Here is a 21,220-nt window from a genome sequence, read left to right on the forward strand (position 1 = left end):
CCATGCTGTTGGACAGAATACATGCTCTGCCTGATTAACAATATGCATAGCACAGTGCCAAGCGCGACTGAATGAATTACCAGAGCCAATTAAATGTGCTGAGAGCCCACTATGGACTAAGTGCTAAAGATCCAAAGATGAATAATATAAGGCTCCTGCTCTTAACCAGCTCAAAGTTTAGATGAGGAGACCGAAAACTAAACAAGTAAATCAAGCTGGAATGCTATAAAAAATAGAAGCTGTTGAAAATGCTTTGAGAGCACCACCAGTGAAAGAGAATTCTTGAGAGGCATGCTATTTGTGTTCCTTTAGGTAAGTCATTGAAACTCTCTGAACCTCATCTTAAAAAGCAATTCTATCTGGCTGCCTATCTCTCAAGGTTGTTTTGAGATTAAATGAACCCGTGGTTGAGAATCTACTCAGCAAATTGCAAGTCCAATACCAAAGTTAGAGATGGATATTTCCTCCCTTCATTTGAGCAAAGTCCTATTTAGTGCTTTCTTTGTGCACTGGGTACCAATACCTTAGGGCTGAGCATTGATCCCTCTCTGGCTTCTCCCTGTCCCTCCACCAACCTCACACAACCAATCTGGTTTCCTACTGTGTGTTGACACAGTGCGCCCCCAAACACACAATCTGGAAAACAATATGAAGCACTCACCAACTTCAGGTGGCTTCCATCCTTGTCCACAGAAGGCAGCAGAGGGGGGCCAGGCACCCAGGGCGGCTCTGGGGAACTGGACAGCCCTGGCCTTCTTTTCCAGGGCTTCCTTCTTGCCTCTCTTTATCAACACTTCCCTTTTCCCCCTTCCCTGCCTACTTCTTCTCTACCTGTTGTGAGTTTTTCTGTTTTCTCTACCTTACTCCCTCTCCCCAGTTGGGCGGTAATGCTTCTCCTGTTTTGAGAACAGGGTAACTTCTCAAATCTCAGGGAAGACGTTTGTGAGGAACAGTGGAGAGGGGAGGAGCCTCCATGGAGACTGAGGAACCTTTGCAGCTATCTTACAACCCCATACCATGCTGGGACTCTCTCGTACTTTCCCCTCCCCCCTCCTTTCCTCCCTCCCTTCCTTCCGCCCTTTTATCTCTCTCTCTCTCTCTCTCTCCCCCTCCAACACCCCCTTGCCCCCTTCTCCTGTCCTCCGCGTCCTCTCCCTCCCCTCTCTCTTCTCCCCTCTCCTCTCTTTCCCTTTTCTTCTGATTAGGCCATCCTCTCTCTAGTCCTGTCCCCTTTCTCCCCCACGGTCCCTAAGCCCTTTTTGGTCTCGACCCCCATCCCCGCGCGCGCGTCCTCTCTCGGTCTCAGCGGCCCCTTCTCCCCTTTCCTCTCCCACCTGCCTCTCCCCGGCTGGCTCTGGGGCGCGCCGGGACGACCGGCAAAGTTCTCCCCGGACTCCTGGGCCGGGACTGGTAGCAACTCCCGCATCTGCTCAGCAGCCGGTGACCTCACTGAATCTTGCGCACGTGATTGGCTACTTCAGTGCGCTGAGGCGGGAGACCCAGGAAGGATTCCCGTGGCTAGTTTCTTTGTCCCTCCGCCTCTGCAGGTTGGGTTGGGGAGATAGGTCTTTGAGGCTAGGGCACTTCACAAAAGAAATTAGGAGCTAACTTCTAGGAAGAGAGGTGGTGACGTAGGCCCTGGAAAAGGGGTTTTATTGTGGCAAAGGAAAGAGCAGAGTCAGGGGCTGAGGGTGGAGTAGGAAAATTTAGAAGAAAATTTGACTATCCCATAGAAGATCTGGGAACACCTGGTGCAGCTTTCAACCCTAACCATGATCCCCTTCCTCAAGGGTGGGGGGCTCACCTTGAAACAAATAGAGCTTTGGATTTGGAATCAGGCATTTAATTTCCAGTCTTTGTTCTTCTATTTGTATGACCTTGGGCAAGTCACTTCATTCTGTTTCCACTCTGCAAAACAGGAATGATAATATTAATGATATTAATAGGTTTATTGCACAGGTTTATCGAAAGGATTAAATGTGGAAGTATTTTCTAATTATTAAGCCTGCAGTTATTTCAGTGAATAATGTGGCATAGCAGAAAGAATCCTGGATAAGGAATGAGAAATCTTTGGTTATCTTCCGTTTTTCGGTAGTGACCTTCACCAAGTCAAGTTTAACCTGTATGGGCTTTGTTGTCCTCATCTGTGAAGTGGGAGATCTCTATGATGTCTTTGACGCTAACATTCTATGATTGGCTGATAAAACTCAGCATCCTCCTTCAATTCCCCCTTCATAGGAGAAGTCACTTCCTCTTTCAGAACTCCAGTTAACTCCTCCCCTTGGTGAGAAACCTACCTGCTCTTAGGTGTCCTGGTAAAGCTTCTTTTCACAGGGGCCTCGCTTCTCCCACACTCCTGACAACAAAAGTATAGACCCAAACTGTAGCAGTGTCTATGTAGGGCTCATCCTTGATGGAGATTCTCTCCCCAGGCTACTGGCAGGAGCAGGATTTGGAGCTGGGAACTCTGGCTCCGCTCGACGAAGCCATCAGCTCCACAGTCTGGAGCAGCCCTGACATGCTGGCCAGTCAAGGTGAGAATCCAGGCCCCCTCATCTCAATGTCCCTCAGTTCCCTCACTCATCCTCACGTCATCTCCCACTCATGGTGCTTCACCACATGTTCTCACTCCCCTCATTACCACACAACTCTTTCTTTCCCCATTTGGCATTTTAGTTCTTAGTCTGCACCACCAACTTCTCTTGCACCTCCTCCTTCTTCCCTTACTCCAGTACAGAGACCTCTGTACACCCTACACCTCTTTCCCAAAATAAAATGATTCCAGGGGAACATATTACTTGGAATAAAGAGGTTCTGGAAAGGCACAGTCAAGGCAGAATTCTTCAGAAGGAACCAGGGATGAACGGATTACTAGTTAAAAATCGGCACATGGCAATGGTAAACGAAAGGTTTCCCAAACCATTTGTTGAGAGATTTTAGGAATATATCACTTCAAAATGTACTCAGCCAGCTCAGTATCTGGCACACTCATCTCACAATCATAGTTTTAATTCTCACATTAGGTGATTAGTTGAGAAGCATTCCAACGAAAAGAGCACTGCATTGAGAGACAGAAGAACAGCGTTCTAGTCCTAACTAGAATTAGTAGAATGAGCTTATTAGACAATCCTTATGTCTCCATTGCCTCATTGCCTACTTCTTTCTGTCAAATGAAGGAATTGGATTTTGTGATCCCTAAGATCTCACTCAGTTCTAGTTTCTGTGATTCTAAACACTAAAACTAGCCACTACGTTTTGTCATCCAACGTGGGAATCGTCGCCCTGAGCAGTTGGTGCTTGGTGTCTGCTCCAGCACACACACCCTCACTCCTCAGGGCCGCTGCTCTGCTAGGAGTGCCTGTGGGGTATGTCTTGAAAATGGAGTTCCGGTGACCAAGAAGAAAAGAAATGAGCAGACAGGGAAGAGGTAAGGTCAGTGCCAAAGGGAGCATAGAATTGTTTCTAAAGTGCTCAACAGGGAAAGGTAGAAGTAAGATTCTTGGTTTCCTATTCAGAGATGAACAATGCTGGGTAAGTAAGTTAGTGCTGTAGAATGGATTTTGTGGATGTTTCAGAGTCACAGTTAGGGGCTGTCGCCTATTTTAGATTAGTTCTGTGGAGGTCAGTGCTACCGAGTTACAGAAAGTCAGTTCCGAAGATGAGGGAATCAATATTGGAAATCAGAATCCATGCTTTGGGGAATGTGGTACAATATTGGGTCAAGGAAGCAGAGGCAGCAAGTGTCACAGAGTCTGAGGGGCTCATAGGCAGGCCTGGCTAGAAGGCACATTTGGGATTCAAATGGCTCATCTATAAGATACCTTATTAGTCGTTTTTGTTTTTGTTTTGTTTAACTTGACTAAGGAGAGAAGGATTAGAAAACATGTTTTCATCACATTGAAAGGAAACCTTAATCCTTCACTCTTTAAAATGACGTCAGGATGGTGGTTTGGGTTTGCGCGTTGGGAGGTGGGTAGCACTAACACTGAAGGGAATACGTTAAGGGACTTGGTGATTGAAGGGAACTTATTGTTAGAAGAATTGAAAAGTATGTCACAATGTTTCAGTTTTTATTTTTCATATCTTGTTTGTTTGTTTGGCAGTTTTATCAGCTACCTCTTGTGTAAATGAATGTACAGCCCAAGGGCTGGTTTGGCCTTTTCCTCAATTCAGTTTGGGGATTATTAGTCACAACTGCTTCTCCTGTTCTTGTTCTTATATTAATATGTAGGTGGTGAAAGGAAGGCAAAACATAGAATGACAGATGTGTATGTGTGTTCTCAAAGGGGATGATAGAACCATGTCAGAAAAGACACATGTGGACTGGTATGTGCAGATTTGGGGTGCCTTCATTCCCCTAACTATCTGTGGCCTTGTCAGTTCATTTGGCAAACAACTGACTGTTTTTCTGTGTACTCAAAGGAAGAAAAAATAAGATTTATCCCCCAACAACCAAGACCTCTATTCCTTCTGCTATGAAGCCTTAAGAGTGCACAGAGACCTTGTGTACACCAGGGCCTTGGATGCTCTGAATTAGATGAGGTGGACATTGGCCCAGATATGGGTGGAGGGGCTAGAGCTTCCTCAGGAAACTAATCTTGCTCTACTCCTGCAGACAGTCAGCCCTGGACATCTGATGAAACAGTGGTGGCTGGTGGCACCGTGGTGCTCAAGTGCCAAGTGAAAGATCATGAGGACTCATCCCTGCAGTGGTCTAACCCTGCCCAGCAGACTCTCTACTTTGGGGAGAAGAGAGGTAGTGTCCCATGAGTTATCTTTCTCCTTGGGGACCATGGGTGGATGAAGGGGACTGCAGAGGCTGAGAAACAGGGTGGGTGTGCTGTTGGAAGATGTGACAAACCATGGGCTCCCCAGGTGGTTCCAGTATTATAGCTCTGACTTAGGCCATGCATAGTCTTATAGGGTCCTGGAGTGACTTTTCCCCAAAGAAGCCCTAACAGGTAGCTGATGTCAGTGTTGCTCCAGGTGTTTCACAAGGAAGCACACAAGGTCCAGAGTTCTTTCCTCAGTGTCGCTTAGGCTACCCTGGCCAACAGTCCAGAAAAGTGAATGACCCAAAGATGGCTCAACTCAGGAGCAGCACCCCTCCCCCACTGTGTTAGACCCCTTCCCTCAACGAAGCTGTCCTGGGATTGGGAGATAAACATGACAGGTGCCAGTAAAAACCTGGCTTCCCATTTCCCCTATTCCCCCAGCCCTTCGAGATAATCGGATTCAGCTGGTGAGCTCTACTCCCCACGAGCTCAGCATCAGCATCAGCAACGTGGCCCTGGCAGATGAGGGCGAGTACACCTGCTCCATCTTCACGATGCCTGTGCGAACCGCCAAGTCCCTCGTCACTGTGCTCGGTGAGGCTCCCAAACCCCAGTGTCTCCACAGAATGCTTCCTTGCAAACAAATCTCCCTATGTGGGTCCCTAAAGCAGACTGGAGCCAGGCAGGTCTCCACACACTTTGGAAAAGTTCAGCCTGTGTTCCCCTTGCAGTGGGATTAAATGCAAACAGAAATGGGTTCAAGTCATTTTTTTCTCTACTTACTGATTGATCTGAGACAAAGCTCTTACTCTCCTAGAGCCTGAATTTTCTAACTTATAACAGAAGGATGATCCTGCCCATTCTCCCTGCCTCCCAAGATCCTGTGAGGGAAACATGAGATGTGCATGCAGTGTGTAATTACAATGTCCAAGACAAGTACCAAAGTTGCTTACATGCTCTCACCTTCATCCTATATTTCAAATTCCTTCTTTGCTTCCCTGAGCCTCGTACTATTTCGGTGGACACTCATTTGGGTTATTGGTGGAAGGTCATGTATCATGTCTCAGGTAGGGTACATTTCCCCACTGCCATACCTCCTCCCCCAGGTCCTCCCTCTGGTCATCAGGGAGGAGATCAAAGACAGATGATTTCTCTAGTCTTCTACCCATCATAAACCAAAGTAGAACCGAAGTATCCTGACCCCCAGAGAGGCCCTCTCCACAGGGAGAGCTGAAACGTGACCTCATGGTGCCTCTCCTTCCTATCCCGGCCAACCCCTATCCACGGCAGGAATTCCACAGAAGCCCATAATCTCTGGTTACAAATCATCATTACGGGAAAAGGAGACAACCACCCTAAACTGTCAGTCTTCTGGGAGCAAACCTGCAGCCCAGCTCACCTGGAGGAAGGGTGACCAGGAACTTCATGGTGAGTACCTCCTGCCCCAGGGTTACAGGAGGCGGTGGTGTTGGGAGGAGAGCAAAGGAAGTATATGTATTTGTATGTGCAAATAATGTATGGCATAGTGGGAGAACGGGGGAATGACAGACATCTCGTGTACACTCATGTGTGTATATGTGTGTGTTGAGGCCTACATTCTCCTTGTGCGTAGATATCCATTTCACAGCTTCACAACTACAGTGGAGCCCACATGGTATCTACCTCTCTGTGTGTCTGTTTCTGCACTCCAGGAGAACCAACCCGGATACGAGAAGATCCCAATGGTAAAACCTTCACTGTGAGCAGCTCAGTGACATTCCAGGTGACCCGGGAGGACGATGGGGCGGTCATCGTGTGCTCTGTGAACCATGAATCTCTAAAGGGAGCTGACAGATCCACTTCTCAACGCATTGAAGTTTTATGTATGTCATGGGCTTGGGGGTAAAGAGGATCAGGTATGGGTTGGGGAGCAGAGAAAGGAAACGCAGGAGACTGTGTATGAAGTAACGTGTGTAAAGTGAGTAGTTAAAAAGTGAGACAAAGGGCATCAGGACTAGGCCGAAGTTTGGCAAACTCTTCTGTAAAGGGCCCCACCGTGAATATTTCAGGCTTTGAGAGCCATATAGTCTCCGTCTCCACTACTTAACTCTGCCACTGCTGCAGGAAAGCAGTCATAGTCTGTATGTAAACAAATGAGCTGAGCTATGTTCCAATAAAACTTTATTTACAAAAGCATGCAACTGGCAGGATTTGGCCCAAGGGGTAAATTTACCGTCCTCTAAGTAAGGCTAGTGGAATGTAGCCAGACAGTAAATTGTAGTGGCAACTGTAGCAAATCAGGAGTCCCAGGACTTAGTTTCTAGTCTGCACTCCACCACTTACTAGCTGTGTGATATTAAGAAAATTACTTTACCACATTGAACTTGATTCTTCATTTGCTAAGTGAGAGCAATGAATGTGGTGATCACTAAGGCTTCTTCTCAGTTTGACATTCTATGATTTCATGAAAATATGGGTGGTAGGAAAACACAGTCTCTCTAGCATTGTTATTCCCAGATCTTTTCCCTACTTGGTACTCCTCTATTTGCTATTCAATCCGTTGCTAGACCCATTACTCAAACTTTGGTAAGACATAGGTTTGGGGTGGCATTGCTGTCCACTTAGCAGACTCAATCTGTGGGTAGACAAACTGGATCCCAGCTGCAGTGCTACCACTTACTAGCTGAGTTACTTGGGCCAAAGCATTCTGTCTGTGGTTCCTGTTTACTTCACTCATCATGAGGATAGTTATAAAACAATATATATGAAAGAACTTTGTAAACTTCAAAGTTCTATATTGCTATAAGGTGTTTCTCTAATTACTGGTTCTGACTGTGAAGCCTCTGGCCTTGGGCTCTTCCCCCAAGCCTTGGTCCCTGGCCAGAGCTAAAGAAGGCTCTTCCCTGCCCCCAAGACTCCTCTGTTAGGTACCAGACCATCTGGCAGTTACTCTCTGGGCCCTTTTGGCCAAAATGTGTTCAGTAGTCACTCAACAAATGCTGTACTCCAGGTAGTGCTAGAGATTTTTATGGCTGTGAGACCCTGAAACACCCATTCTTTCACCTGGCCTGATTCTCTTTGTCCCATTTGATTTGGCTGAAACACATTCATTAACTGGTTGTTAAGGTTGGCTCTATCCTTAGGGGAAATTCAGCCTCTTTATCTGTTGTTCTCAACCAGCATCTGGTTGCATTGTTCTGAGGCCATCTGGACCTAGCCTCCTAAGCAGCCCTTGGCTTCAATGGCAGATGCCATTCTTCCTTTGCAGAGCCTATCTGTATCATGTCAGTGCCTTTCTGCAGCCAAAGTCTGACCCGTGGCTCTTGCTGTTTCAAAGCCCTCACTGCATGTTTGGACTGGCAGTTCAGAATGATGCTTTGTGTTCAGGCGTTGCTTCCAGTTCTAAGCTCCCTTGCAAAGGAGAGAGAACTGAGAAGTTGTGAGCTCAGTCAGTGGTAAGTTAAGGTTTGTTTATGCCACCAAAAATACATAGTAGGTCCCATCTGTGTGTTGGGTAGTGTGCAAGGCGCAGGTGAACCACATATTCCCCTCATCAGCTCTCTGTTGAGATACCTGGTTAGGGCCCCACCAACGGCAGACCTTCCAGAGTCCTACCACTCGAGGTTTCAATACCACAAGTTGCTTACACGTTCAATAGCAGCAGCAGTCTTTGCTCACAAGAGGTAGGCGAAGGAAGCCCGTTGGGTTCCTGAGACATTTAGAAGTAGAAGCTGCAGTGTGTAACTGGGTGGAGGGATCTCCTAAGCGGTGTGGGGAGTTTTGCATAACCACCCTTTCTTTCTCGACAGACACACCGACTGCGATGATCAGGCCGGACCCTCCACATCCCCGCGAAGGCCAGAAGCTGTTGCTACACTGTGAGGGTCGTGGCAATCCAGTGTAAGAGGGCCCACTTCCTGGCCTCTTCTACGCGGCTGTCCTCTCAGACTTAGCGCCTCCCCAGCTCCTCTGTGCTGCCTGACCCGAGCCTCCCACTTCTCTGACTCTGTCCAACAATGTCTGTGCTCTGACTGTTGCTCCCGCAGAGCGGCAGAAGTGGGGAGGGCTCGTTCCCTAGCTCGGTCCCCGGGGTTCCCACAGCAGCTATGTTACCGGAAGATGCAAGGTAGGAAATCTCCACTTTCCCCACAGGGAACCCCAAGAGGCCACCTTCCACCCGCTCTGAGCTGCAATGTGTCTCTGGCCCCTATAACTTCTGGGCCTCCTCAGACAGTCCTTGATTGCCCTGCTCCAGTTATCTATTTTCTTCCTTTACCTCCCTGGCCTACTCTGCGCTGAACACTTCTGACCTGTCTGCCTCAACAGCCCCCAGCAGTACCTATGGGAGAAGGAGGGCAGCGTGCCGCCCCTGAAGATAACCCAGGAGAGTGCCCTGATCTTCCCCTTCCTCAACAAGAGTGACAGTGGCACCTACGGCTGCACGGCCATCAGCAACATGGGCAGCTACAAGGCCTACTACACTCTCAATGTCAACGGTGAGGCCCCCAGCACCTACCCTCTCTGCCCACCTTACACCCTCTCTGTTCACCACTGGGATGGCATCCCTAGATGCTGGCTGGGAGTGGAGTGAAGGAAGATAGCCCACCAGTGAGTGGAAGGCCTGAGGACCTAGGTCTACTGTCGAATGTGTAATAGTGAAAAATCAATAGAAGGCTGGGCTCTCATCTGCCTTTGTTTAGCAGTGGCAGCCGGAGTGACACCAACCTTTATCCCCTGCGCTCACCCAACAAGAGTAGTAATAATTCTGCATGTCGAGGTCCGAGAGCCCCCCAAGTGCCAGTGCAGATGCATTTCCCTCTCTAAGGAGCTGTTCTCAGAGTTTCCTCTCCTATGGCTAGGTATGGGATAAGTGTGACTGCTGTCACTGCCTTTTCTGCAGACCCTGGACGCACTATACTGAGTCCAGGCAGAAAACAGAGAGAAGCTTGTACTAGGCCAAGGGATAATGAGAATCTTTTCCCAGATGCCATATCTTCTAGAGGGACCAGGTGATGCCCCTTCTCTGAAGTTCTCCCTAAAGCTGTGACCCCCCAAACCCAGCCTCAGGAGAAGTGACAGGCTAGCACAGAGGCCCCTTTATGGAAAGTTGGCAGAGGATGTCTTTGAAGATCCCAATGGTAGTGGGGTCCTGCCAGAAAGTCTTATAAATCTTTTCTCAGAATAGGGGAAATGCATTGTCTGGGGAACCTCAGAGGCTCCTCCATTAAAACAGCCAGGCCTCCCAGGGAAAAGAAGCCTGAATTCTTGGGACCAGAGTGTCTGAATGGGTGATTCCCACCCCAGAGGCAGACCTCAGCATGTGGGAGCTGCCTCGGCACAACAAGGCTATTGTAAGATGCCAGGAGCCAGGACAATGCACTGAGGTCCACTGTCTGCCCCCAGATCTCTCCAGACTGACTCTGACGATGATTGGCAGTGAGGGAAAGTTCTCGTGCCCCGTGGTTGGTATCTTGCTGATCTCCCTCTGCCTTGTGCTGAAAAGCCAAGCAGGGGAAGTCCTGTTTGATGCTATCTGCTGCCAGTGCTGACGCCTGGTGGCGGAAGGAGCTACTACATCTCCTTCCATGAATAGCCTGAGTGGGCCTGCCTGGAAGGAAATTAAATGTGGTTCTACCTGGAGACAGGGACCTGTAATTGATGACCCCAGAGGTCATTTTGGCCATGGAAACCTGTGCTTTTCTAAGGAATTTCCATTTCCATAGCCTCCAGAATAATTATACAGGATTGATTTTCACATACTCCGTGGGAGAGAGACAGTGGGTAAACTCACTGGGCTTCCTCCAAGTTAAACAATCACATCCACCCCAATCATAGCGTAGCATCCCTGGGCCCATCCGCTCCCTCCCTCCCAAGCAGAGCATAAAAAACCAGAGCACAAATGTTTCCTTTTCAAATAAGGCACAGACAGGCAGGGAACTAAAACGCTGGCCCAGCCAAGCCTGAGGAGACATAAGGTAGGAAAGACAAAATATATAAGGAGTCAATGAGGCATCAAGACTCAAGCTGAGTCTATGGAAAAACAGTAGCTCTCCCATGGGTGGGAGAGTTATAGCTATGGCTAATGTAATTTTGGATACATCAAACTGTGTCCTGGGCCTGTGCTCTTGTCCGCAGGTATGTGGGACTCTGACTATGGGTGGTGCCATCCTGGCCACCTCGTCTGTGTTGTGGGAATCTCTCCTCTCTATATTCTGCTATGGAGGAGAGATTCAGTATTATTCCATGGCAGAGTCATCCCCCGTCGTGGGAGAAAGCAACTCAGTCCTTGTCCTTCCCACAAACCTTTGGACGGTGGCAAAGGACAGATGGAGCTCCCAGGTCTCCTTGTCAGCACAGGCTACAGGATTGGGGTTTTCCTGGAAACTAAACTCTCTTGTGGTGAAGGAACAGTGCTCTTTGTACAGGGGTCAAAGTCTGTCTTATTTGGTCAAGGTGCTGTCAAAGTGTTAATTCTTGGCCCCATCAGCTTTTCACTGCTCTTTCCCTGCCTAATCTCAGGACAGTGAGTGGATAGGCTGAGAAGGCCCCTAGAGCTAGAGGGACAAGCTGAGAATGTCAAGCACACAGGAAAGGAAGAGGGTGTTGGGGGATAAGGAAGGAACACTCTGATAACCCAACAGTGAAAGGGGGGTGGGAGGGGAGAGAGAGAGAAAAGAAGAAGAAGAGAAAAAAGGAAGGAAGGAAGGAAGGAAAGAGGGTAGAAAGGAAGGAGAGAGGAGGAAAGGAAGGGAGGGAGGGAGGGAGGGAGGGAGGAAGGAAGGAAGGAAGGAAGGAAGGAAGGAAGGAAGGAAGGAAGGAAGGAAGGAAGGAAGGAAGGAAGGAAGGAAGGAAGGAAGGAAGGAAGGGTGATAGGCATTAATGCAATGATCTTTGACCAAGGTCAAGTTTCAATGCCATTAACTCAACTTAGACAGATGGGTGTGAGCAGTTTTATGTATTTATTCATGAGTACATCAATTTGTTTTAATAATAACTATATTCCAGGCATGGTGCAAGAAATTAGAGTACCAAATAAGGCGTATCCCCTTTGCCGAATGGTCAGGCTCCATTCTCCTGCTATTAATGCCCGTTCTCTGCTGTGTACGGCTACCCTCGGCCAAGTCAGAGTGCTGCGAGCTGAGGGCTCTCCCCAGACCTGACGGTGTGTGTGTTTCCCTCCCCACAGACCCCAGCCCGGTGCCCTCCTCCTCCAGCACCTACCATGCCATCATCGGGGGGATCGTGGCTTTCATCGTCTTCCTGCTACTCATCCTGCTCATCTTCCTCGGCCACTACTTGATCCGGCACAAAGGTCAGAGGTGTGAGGGAAACGTCAACAGAACTTGGGAGGGGAAGGAAGATCCGTCAGGGGTAGGCAGGAAGAGAAGGCTGCGAGAAGGGCCTTCAGAGACTCGGCCAGCCCCTTGGCATGCTCGAGAAAGAAGAAAGGCAGCCAGCCCTGTGATACCAACAGCGCCACCAGCCAGAGTAAAGCCTGATCACTTGGGGATGGTCCAAGTAAAATCAAACCTTCCCACTCAGACAGCGGCTGCTCCCCTGCTGCTCTCCCTCCAGGTCCCCTGTAAAAGACAGAGAGCTCCAGAAACTGCACCCCATCCTGTTTCTCCCTGCACTTTCTTCCTTTCTACCTATTCAGACTGATTTTTCCTTCCCCTTTGATCTCCTGCTGCCTGGCCCCATACCATTGCTTTTCTTTCCTCTTTCTTCTTTAAGTTTCTCCCCATGTCTATGCCTTCTCTCTGCCTTCTCCTCACATCGCCTCCTCTCAGACTTGCTGCTCTGTGATGACTTGTGGCCAGTGGCCTGGCTACGCGGGCTGGTCATGCCATACGTAAGCCAGATCTCACTGCATTGCTCATGCAACCGACATAGCAGTTTCCCCATGGCCAATTTGCGTGCACGCATGCGTGCATACACACATGCACACACATACGCACCCCTTTTCTTTTTCATTTTGGCCAGCATTATAGATGAGATTCTACCTAGGGGTAGGATTCATTATTCAGGGGTGGGGGGTGCGGTCAGGTGAGCGATCTTGGCAGCAAAAGGCAAAATAGGTAAGGTGGGGTGGAAGAAAGCTCTAGGCAAGAGAAAAATTGCATGAGCTGAGCGTGAGTGGGTGGGCGGGGAAGTGGGCAGAGGTTTGGAAGCTGCTCCTGAAAGGAGGAGCCTCTGTCTCTACGCAGGAACCTACCTGACACATGAGGCGAAAGGCTCGGATGATGCCCCAGACGCGGACACCGCCATCATCAACGCAGAAGGCGGGCAGTCAGGCGGGGATGACAAGAAGGAATACTTCATCTAGGGGCGCCCGCCCACCTCCAGCGCCCTTCAGGGGCCCCATGGGGACTGCTGGGGCCACCACCAACCCGGACTTGTACAGAGCGACCCCAGGGCCGCCCCTCCCGCTTGCTCCCCAGCCCACCCACCCCCCTGTACAGAATGTCTGCTTTGGGTGCGGTTTTGTACTCGGTTTGGAATGGGGAGGGAGGAGGGCGGGGGGGAGGGGTGGGTTGCCCTCAGCCCTTTCCGTGGCTTCTCTGCGTTTGGGTTATTATTATTATTATTATTTTTGTAACAATCCCAAATCAAATCTGTCTCCAAGCTGGAGAGGTGGGGCCCTGGGATGAGGAAAGCAAAAAAAAACCTGGAGTGTTAGGAAGAGAATGATGGTGGAGGGGTAGGGAAAGGGTAAGGCTGCTTGGAGGTGGGGGCTCTCACCAGCCCTCCCTCCGTCCTCTACAATACAGCAGCTTCCCAGGCTTCTCCAGGAACCCAGGAGCAGGAGAGTTGGGAGCAAGGGCTGGGGGTGGCTTTCCCTCTGCTAGGGAAAGCCAGGAGCTATGGACAGGGAGGTGGGTGCCACCCTGACACCCCTTTTCCATTGCAATGGGAAAAGGGTGAATGGGGGAGTCCCCAAGGAGACGGGACCTGCAGCAGACATGCAGCCACACAGGGACCCAGGGCTTAAACCTGGGGAAGACACAGGTCCCTGAAAGGAAGGGTAGATTTAGAGAGGAAGGATGGCAGAGATGGACCACTGCCCCCATTGCCCCCAAAATGAATGAAGCCAGGCCCTTTCCAGGGGAACCGCCCTTGGGGGGTAGCGGTGCACGGCTGCCCCCCCCCTTGCTCCAGCAGCTGTGGGAGAGGCGCTGCTTTGGGGCCTGAACTGTGTCTGCTGCCCCCTTGGAGGGGCCCCTCACTCTTACCCAAGACCCCGACGGTTGCACGGCAACCACTCCTCCATGGCATTGCTCAGCAACTGCTCCTCCCATCTTGGCTGCCCTGTGCTCCTTCCTGGTCCCTACGCCAGCCCTTATTCCTTCCTCCCTCAGCAGCCAGGCAGACATAACAACAAAAATACTAAAAGGAGCTTCAGTGCACTGAGCTGTTTCCTGCCCAAACTAAGGGAATAATGTGAACTCTGTGCGTGTGCATGCATGTGTGTGCCTGTGGGTGTGTGTGTGCGTGTGTGTGTGCCTGTGTGAGTGGGTGAGTGAGAGGCGGTGGGGGGCGGGGGGGGATTGACGAGGAGGGCCAAAGGCCAGGGGTCCCGGGCAGGTGGCAGGGCTGTGGGACGTGTGGAGGACTCCTGGCCGGCATTTGTACCTCACCCGGGAGGGTGCTCCGTCCTGGGATTGTCTGTGCCTCCCCCAATGCCCATCAGTCTTGGAGAAAGGAGTCCCATGATGTGTGTTTGCCCAGCTGTCCATTCTGTCTCTCCCTGGAACACAGAGATTCAGCCCCTCCCTGGCTTCCCTTCCTCCGAGCCGTGGAGTCAGTGCCACAGCCTTTGCTATGCACCCTTCAGGCCTCTCCGTGGCACTGACCCTGCAATGACCTGCCGTCACTTCTTTTTCCCATAGCCTGTACTCAGTGAGTTGAGGCTGTGTCCCCGCTTTTGCTTTTGCTCTCCTGTCTTCCTTCCATGGCCCCCAGCTGGTTGCCGTGGAGATGAGGTTGCTAGCCCTCTCTGTCCTGGCCGGACTGCCCCACCTCAGACCCAGGGTGCCCCTGGCATCACTCTCACCCTCCGCCAGCATGTCCTCCCTGCTCTGACAACGGGCGTGCATAACGGGGGCAGCTGCAACGCAGCAGGTCTGCCCACCCCTTCAGTTCAGGTAATGCCGTTGTGAATCTTCCAGCCGCTGGTTGGGCCCTGGGCACCACAGGCAGCCCCTCACCTAAGCCAGGGCCCCCTCCTCTTACAGCAGCAAGGGAGCCTGGGGCCCCAGGCCTGTCGGGCTCCTTGTCTCCCAGCACCCGCTTTTGGGAAATGACTTTTCCTCTTCGAGCTGAACCACTCTGTCCATATTACACAGAAGCCATATTTGTACGGGGGGCGGGGGGAAGAGGTGCCGTTGTGCTGTGTGTGTCTGTCCGGGGTGGGGGGGCGGGGGAAGGGAGCAGGGAGGGGATCGTGTATCTTTATAATCTTTCTAACTCTCCTGTGCTAATCTCAGAGGGGCCACCCTCAATATATCTGGATTATCCGTGTCATTCGGCTGCCTCCTTTCTGCTGCTCTCGCTGCTGCTGGGATGCATGTATATAAGGGCTATTTTTTGGTATCCCTCGTACCTGTTCCTGGTACTGCAAGGGGTGGTGTGTCCCTTGCCAGGCCACTCTCCCAAGAGCATCTATGCATGGAAACAGTATAACTTTCCAAGGGAGAGGAGCGTGTTCATCCCCTTTCGCTGGGCCCTTCCTTTCCAGGGCGTTCGGGGTGGGGCGCCTGGCTGCTCTCTGCCAGGCATTGCGGAGGTGCAGGTGAGACGGAGGTGCAGACACGTCAACAGCATCCAAGACAGCTGCACCTGATCTTCACCAAACTCTTTCTGGCCCCGTTCATGTTGGACCTGAAACTTGAGCTACTGTCCTGGGAGGAAAGGGTGAAATCTCTACGAGGTCTGAGGTCTTTGCCCCTACGAACCCCTACATGAGTGGGACTGAAGATCCTTGATGGAGTTGGGGTTAAAACATCTCATGCCTTCTTGAACAAATTAAAGCGTTCCCTAACCAACCCTCTCTATCACATTGCTCTGACTCGGACACTCCACGGTTCACCCCTCCTAAGGTCAGGGCTATGTCTCCCCATCTGAGGAAGTAAAGGGCAGAGCAGGTGAGGAAACAGCAGAGATCCTGGGAAAGCAGCTGAGGGCAGGGGGCAGGAGCCACCAAGGAGGAGAGGCCTCAGCTTAGGAGGGTCCACCTGCAGTGTAGCTGCCTTTGCTCTGCCAGCCAGAGAGAAATAGCTTTGCCCACCCCCCCACCCCCGCCCCGGCCCACATAAGAAACTTTACATATTGCTAAGATGCCTGGTCAATGAAGCAGTTCCAGAGACTTTATGTCCCCCGGCAGAAATATGAGTAGAGATTACCCTGTGGGCAGGAGTCCCATTTTAAAATATGCTGTCCCATTGTCCCCCAGAGCCTACTTTAACTTGTCAGACCATGTGTCCTGCTTCGTATGCAAGATGCATTCACTGCGCCCATAGGTGGCTAGGCAAATGCCCAATTGCTCCCTGAAGTAGCTTCGTTAGGCAGCCTTGACAGCCACCCCAGCCCTCCCTCCTCACACTGCAACACGCAGGCCTGGAGATAGCGATACCCGTGCCCAGACACCGCCTAGCCCTAACACAGATATCACAGATATGTGCACACTGATACACAGCATGCACACACACACACGCAGATAGGTAGGTATGCTTTCCCGCCCAGTCCAACACACACAGAAGCCAAGCCCACATGCGTACCCCTCAGGTGACCGAATCCCATCAAAGCACACGAACAACTCTCCACAGCACTTGGCTTCGGGACTGTCTTCCTTGGCTCAAGTTCAAGGGGATAGAGGACCCGTGAGCGACCTCAGCTGCCCTTTCACTCCCACTTCCCAGCACCTCTCTTATCTCTGCCTCACAAACCACCCCTGACCCCTTCTTCCTTCCTTGTGCTTGAAGAATCTCCCCTTGCTGGAAAGCCCCCTGGTTTCTCAGCCTCCCTTTCACTTCAGGAACATGCCCACTTTGTGGTCCCCACCTTTTTCCTTTCCCGCCTGCAGCCCAGACCCGTCAGTCCACCCAAAAAACAGGAAGCCTGGGGGCCAGTGCCCCATGCAGACCTGAGGCTTGGGCAGGCAGTGGGTGGAGGCGGGTGAAGACTTCCTGAATGCCCCCCTTGGCCCTGCCCGGAAGCTGATGGCCCTCATTAGTCCTGGGCACTTATCTTGGAAACACAGGCACTGACAGAGCCAGAGCCAGAGCGGGAGCGGTCCCAGCCCTTCTCTCTGCCCGCCCTGAGCCCAGCGGTGCCATGGGGAACTGCCTGCACCGGGTGAGTACAGGGGCCGAGCCCCACACCCCCCGCAGCCCCTTCTGTTTGCCCCTCCTGTCTTTAGACCTCTTCCCTTTACTCCTCATCTCGCATCCCTTCCCTCTGTTTGCTCTCATTTTAAAACATCTTTTTTCTTCTCTCCTTCCTATGCCAGCCTCCCAGACCCCCATTGCTTTCCTTCTGGTCTGCCTTTCAGTCGGTTCCATCCAGGTCCTGCTCCGCCTGGACCCGCCTGCCCATTACCCTTCCCTGGCTTTCCCATGACTCTTGGTTCCCGCTCAGGCTCCTCAGTCTCCCTGCTGGGGCCTTGTCCTCTGTCCTCGCTGTATCCAGCTCCCACAGCCCCCTTGTTTCCTGACCCAAGCCTCCCTCTGTCCTCCCGTCCCGCCTTCCACTGGGCTCCCAGGACACACGTCAGTGGGGTGACGGCTGCTCCAATGCCCCCCTCTCCCCACCCCGTATGTCCTCCAGGTGGAACCTGCCCGCTCATCTGAGGAGAACTTTACCCAGCTGACATTTGAGGACGAATTTTGGAATTATTCTGACTATGGGAACGACTCCCTCAAAGCCCTTGACTATGACAGCAACTTGGAAGCAGCTGCCCCCTGCCACTCCTGCAACCTGCTGGACGACTCCTCGCTGCCCTTCTTCGTCCTGGCCAGCGTCCTGGGCATCCTAGCCAGCGGGGCTGTGCTCTTCGCGCTCCTCAGGCCTCTCTTCCACTGGCAGCTCTGCCCTGGCCGGCCCATCCTGGCGCAGTTGGCTGTGGGCAGTGCCCTCTTCAGCATGGTGGTGCCCATCCTGGGGCCAGGGCTAAGCAGCAGCCCCAGCACCGCCCTGTGCAGACTGGGCTACTGCGTCTGGTACGGCTCCGCCTTTGCGCAGGCTCTGCTGATAGCGTGCCGTGCCTGCCTGGGCCCCAGACTGGGCGCAGGCCAGGTCCCAGGCCTCATGCTGGGGCTCCCTGTGGGACTTTGGGGAGTGGCTGCCCTATTGGCATTGCCCATCACCCTGGCCGGCGGCTCTTCCCAAGGACTGTGCACCCTGATATCCAGCAAGGACCTGAAGATCTTGCAATTGATACACACCATTAGCTGTCTTGTCGTCTTCGTCTTGTTGCCACTGGGTCTGTTGGGCGCCAAGGGGCTGATGAAGGCACTGGGCAGGGGGCCAGGCCCCTGGATTGATGTCCTCTGGGCCTGGTTCATTTTCTGGTGGCCTCATGGGGTGCTTCTGGGACTGGACTCCCTAGTGAGGTTCAGGTTATTGCTGCTGCCAACATGTCTGGCCCAGCAAGTTCTGGATCTGCTGCTGAACCTGACAGAAGCCCTGGCCATATTGCACTGTGTGGCTGCACCCCTGCTCCTGGCCCTGTTCTGCTACCTGGCCACCCGCACTTCCTTGCCTTCCCTGCCCCTCCCTGCAAGATGGTCTCATCTGGACACCCTTGGAGACAAATCCAAGCTTTCTTCCCACCTGTCAACCTGAATTAAAGTCTACATTACTTTCACGAAGCGGGTGGTTTCTTATTTTGTCTGGGGATGAAAAGGAGAGGAAGGAGAGTAGAGAGAAAGAGACACTTTATGCCAGATTTTCCTGCCAGTGTCTTTTTCTCTAGGTGTCCTGGAGAGAAAGCGAATGACCTATGAACATCCCCAGGGCACACAGATGTTCTCTTAAGGAGGGGGGGTTGCTGCCATTCCCAGAGGGAAGAGAAGAGGTACCAGAGCGTGAGGGGAGCAGCTAAGCTCAGAAAACTAGAAGCAAGGCTTAGCAGCTGAAGAAGGAAGAGAAACTGTAGTGGAAAGCAGATGGAATAGGAACCAAAACCCACAGAGAAAAAGAGAGAAGGGTGAGGATAAAGCCCAGAGCAATACTTTCCCTCCCCTGTCTGACCCATCCAGCCTCCCTCTCCTTCTGTCTCCTCTCCGTGTTGGTTAGAGATCACGGCAGTGGCGGGGGAATTACTTAGTCCTTCCCCCAAGGTAGACTTTCCCGGTAATATACCAAGATAATTTTCAAAGCCACCTCCTAGGAGTCCTCTCTCCCAGGTTCCTCGGCATGACCCTAATTCTTGTGTGTGTGTGTGTCTGTTATAGACCCACTAGAGCCTACAGCCTATATGCATATTAGATGTGTGCATGTGATAACATATGTCCACCCATGTGCCTGCATGTCCGTCAGTGTCTGAGCCACGCACACCTGTGCGTGTGCACTGACCTCTCTCACGGCCCCACCCCCTACTTAATTCTGCACGCATCTCTGTTTTCAGGATATGGAATCAGGATTTATGACTCACTCCTTAACCAAATGAGTTTTCTGTACCCTGGTTTTTTTGCCTAGTCTTTTCTGTGTAGGATGTGTGGAGGGAAGAAAAGATCAAGAAGTTGTGAAGGGCGGAGAAACTTAAAGGGGGATCTGATTCATCTTCTGCTTGGAATTCCCCAAATTTCCCTTTCAAAACCTCAGCTTTAAAAAGAAACCTTTCTTTCTCACTTACATCTTTCTTTCCACCTTCCACACTAAACCCCAATATCCTGGGCACCTCTTCCACAAATATGCCCCTGATCCTCCAGCTGCTTACTCATGATCTTAGAGGCTTTGTTGCAACCTCTACCCAACCAAATTTAGGTGATGATTAGAAGGAATAAGACCCTTTCCATAAGGGGCACAGCTTTTACCACCAACAACAAATTTACCCTCTCTCCAAGAGGCCATAAAACAATGAGCTCCTCCCTCCAACACAACTAAAGGCTGAGGGAACTTGAGCAGCTACCTCATCTCTGTTTGAATCCAATTACAGTCTTTCCATTTTTCAAATATGTGCTATGCCTGGCTTGTTCCTTAAAATGTTTCTGCTTGACTCTCTGGGCTTGGGAATAAATAGGAGAGTGCAGGAGAGGAGGGGAGATCAGTTAGAATGTCTCAGGCAGGAGGGTGCAAAAGGCTTGGGGAATTTTCCTGGGTGGGTGCCATGACACAGCCTCTAAATCTCCCACCTCCTGTCTCTTAGCAACTACCAGGGTTAGCTCCTGATTGGTGCATCAAAAATTGGAAGGCGGGATTTAGGGACCGATTGAAACGCGGGAGGCATTCTGAAACAGAAAGGATGCAAGGGAAAATGAAGAAAAAGCAAAAAAAAAAATCATTTACAACCCTAAATTATGCTCAGGTCTCCAACCACCGTTCAGAAATGCTTTCTAGCATTTTCTTTCTCTCCTGTTTTCTTTCCAGACTCTTCTCAAATTTCTCCCCTCCAATCCTTGACCACTTGACTCTCTCAATCCTGCCAGATGTTGCCCTCCTCCCTTCCAAGGTACTGATTTGGACGCTGACCTAGTTCAGAGGGATGAGAGGGTGTTTTTTGACTCCCTGAATCTTCCAGTGTCAACCTGGTGCTAGGGAGGCATAATTTAAGCCCACTAGGCTTTTCTTAACACCACCTCCCCACCCAACCTGGAGCATCCAAATAGAAATCCCTCCCGCTTCAGTCCAGAGAGAACTCCAGACTCCAGGGCAAAACCCAGCAGCTCTCACACCTGGCACAAAGGAAAGGCACAGGCAGAAGCCAGCAGCAGCTGATGAGAGGTCAGAAAGGGCTGGAGACGGTGACCCCAGGGCTGCTCCTCCTCAGGCCCACGCCCTCTGGCTTTGCCCCACTCACTTGCGGGCTGCCCTCTCCCTCCCACTGTCTGTGTGGCACTTGGAGAGTTCCTCCTTAAGTCTAACCCCAACCTCAGTCCTTTCTTTACAGCTCTCCTGGGGACCTGCTACCCCATCCATTTAACCCCTTCCATGCCACCAACCACTTTAAAATTGGTCTGAATCTGGCATCTTTTTCTGCAACCTTTCAGGCATAGAAATCTTGTTTCCTTAGAACCCTTAAGAATTTAATCTTAGGGTTGGCAGAGACTTTAGCTGTGTATGAGTTATTGGACCTCCTGGCTAAAGGAAAAAAATCCTCTCAGAACGAGGAAAGCCAGGGAGGCAAGCTCTTGGGAGCACACAAAGCCTCAGGGAGGGTCAATTTGCATTGCTTTTTTTGTTTGTTTGTTTAAGGAGGGAGACCTATTGTTTGAGGTAAGTTTGAACATCTCATTGATGCCCTCATT

General features: G+C 51.2%; 2 protein-coding genes across 3 annotated transcripts in view; both read left to right on the forward strand.

The window, feature by feature from the left end:
* Window positions 1-14,161, forward strand: part of CADM3 (cell adhesion molecule 3) — a 30,518-nt gene extending 16,357 nt beyond the window's left edge. Inside the window, exons 2-10 of one of the 2 annotated variants that reach the window (XM_012752370.3) lie at window positions 2,433-2,534; window positions 4,616-4,756; window positions 5,217-5,369; window positions 6,066-6,203; window positions 6,467-6,637; window positions 8,564-8,654; window positions 9,081-9,250; window positions 11,941-12,066; window positions 12,962-14,161. In XM_012752370.3, the coding sequence (XP_012607824.1) occupies window positions 2,433-2,534; window positions 4,616-4,756; window positions 5,217-5,369; window positions 6,066-6,203; window positions 6,467-6,637; window positions 8,564-8,654; window positions 9,081-9,250; window positions 11,941-12,066; window positions 12,962-13,080 (1,211 nt within the window). In that variant the 3' untranslated portion in view covers window positions 13,081-14,161. The remainder of the gene's footprint in view (window positions 1-2,432; window positions 2,535-4,615; window positions 4,757-5,216; window positions 5,370-6,065; window positions 6,204-6,466; window positions 6,638-8,563; window positions 8,655-9,080; window positions 9,251-11,940; window positions 12,067-12,961) is intronic. The other variant, XM_012752371.3, reaches the window with a different exon arrangement.
* A 2,825-nt stretch (window positions 14,162-16,986) lies between these two features.
* On the forward strand, window positions 16,987-18,622 carry ACKR1 (atypical chemokine receptor 1 (Duffy blood group)). Its single transcript, XM_012752372.3, has 2 exons — window positions 16,987-17,108; window positions 17,580-18,622. Exons 1-2 carry the CDS (start codon window positions 17,088-17,090, stop codon window positions 18,594-18,596), a joined length of 1,038 nt encoding a protein of 345 aa, XP_012607826.1. The 5' UTR covers window positions 16,987-17,087; the 3' UTR covers window positions 18,597-18,622.
* Window positions 18,623-21,220: the final 2,598 nt, after the last annotated feature.

Source organism: Microcebus murinus, chromosome 2 (assembly GCF_040939455.1).
Source record: "Microcebus murinus isolate Inina chromosome 2, M.murinus_Inina_mat1.0, whole genome shotgun sequence".
Taxonomy (NCBI): domain Eukaryota; kingdom Metazoa; phylum Chordata; class Mammalia; order Primates; family Cheirogaleidae; genus Microcebus; species Microcebus murinus.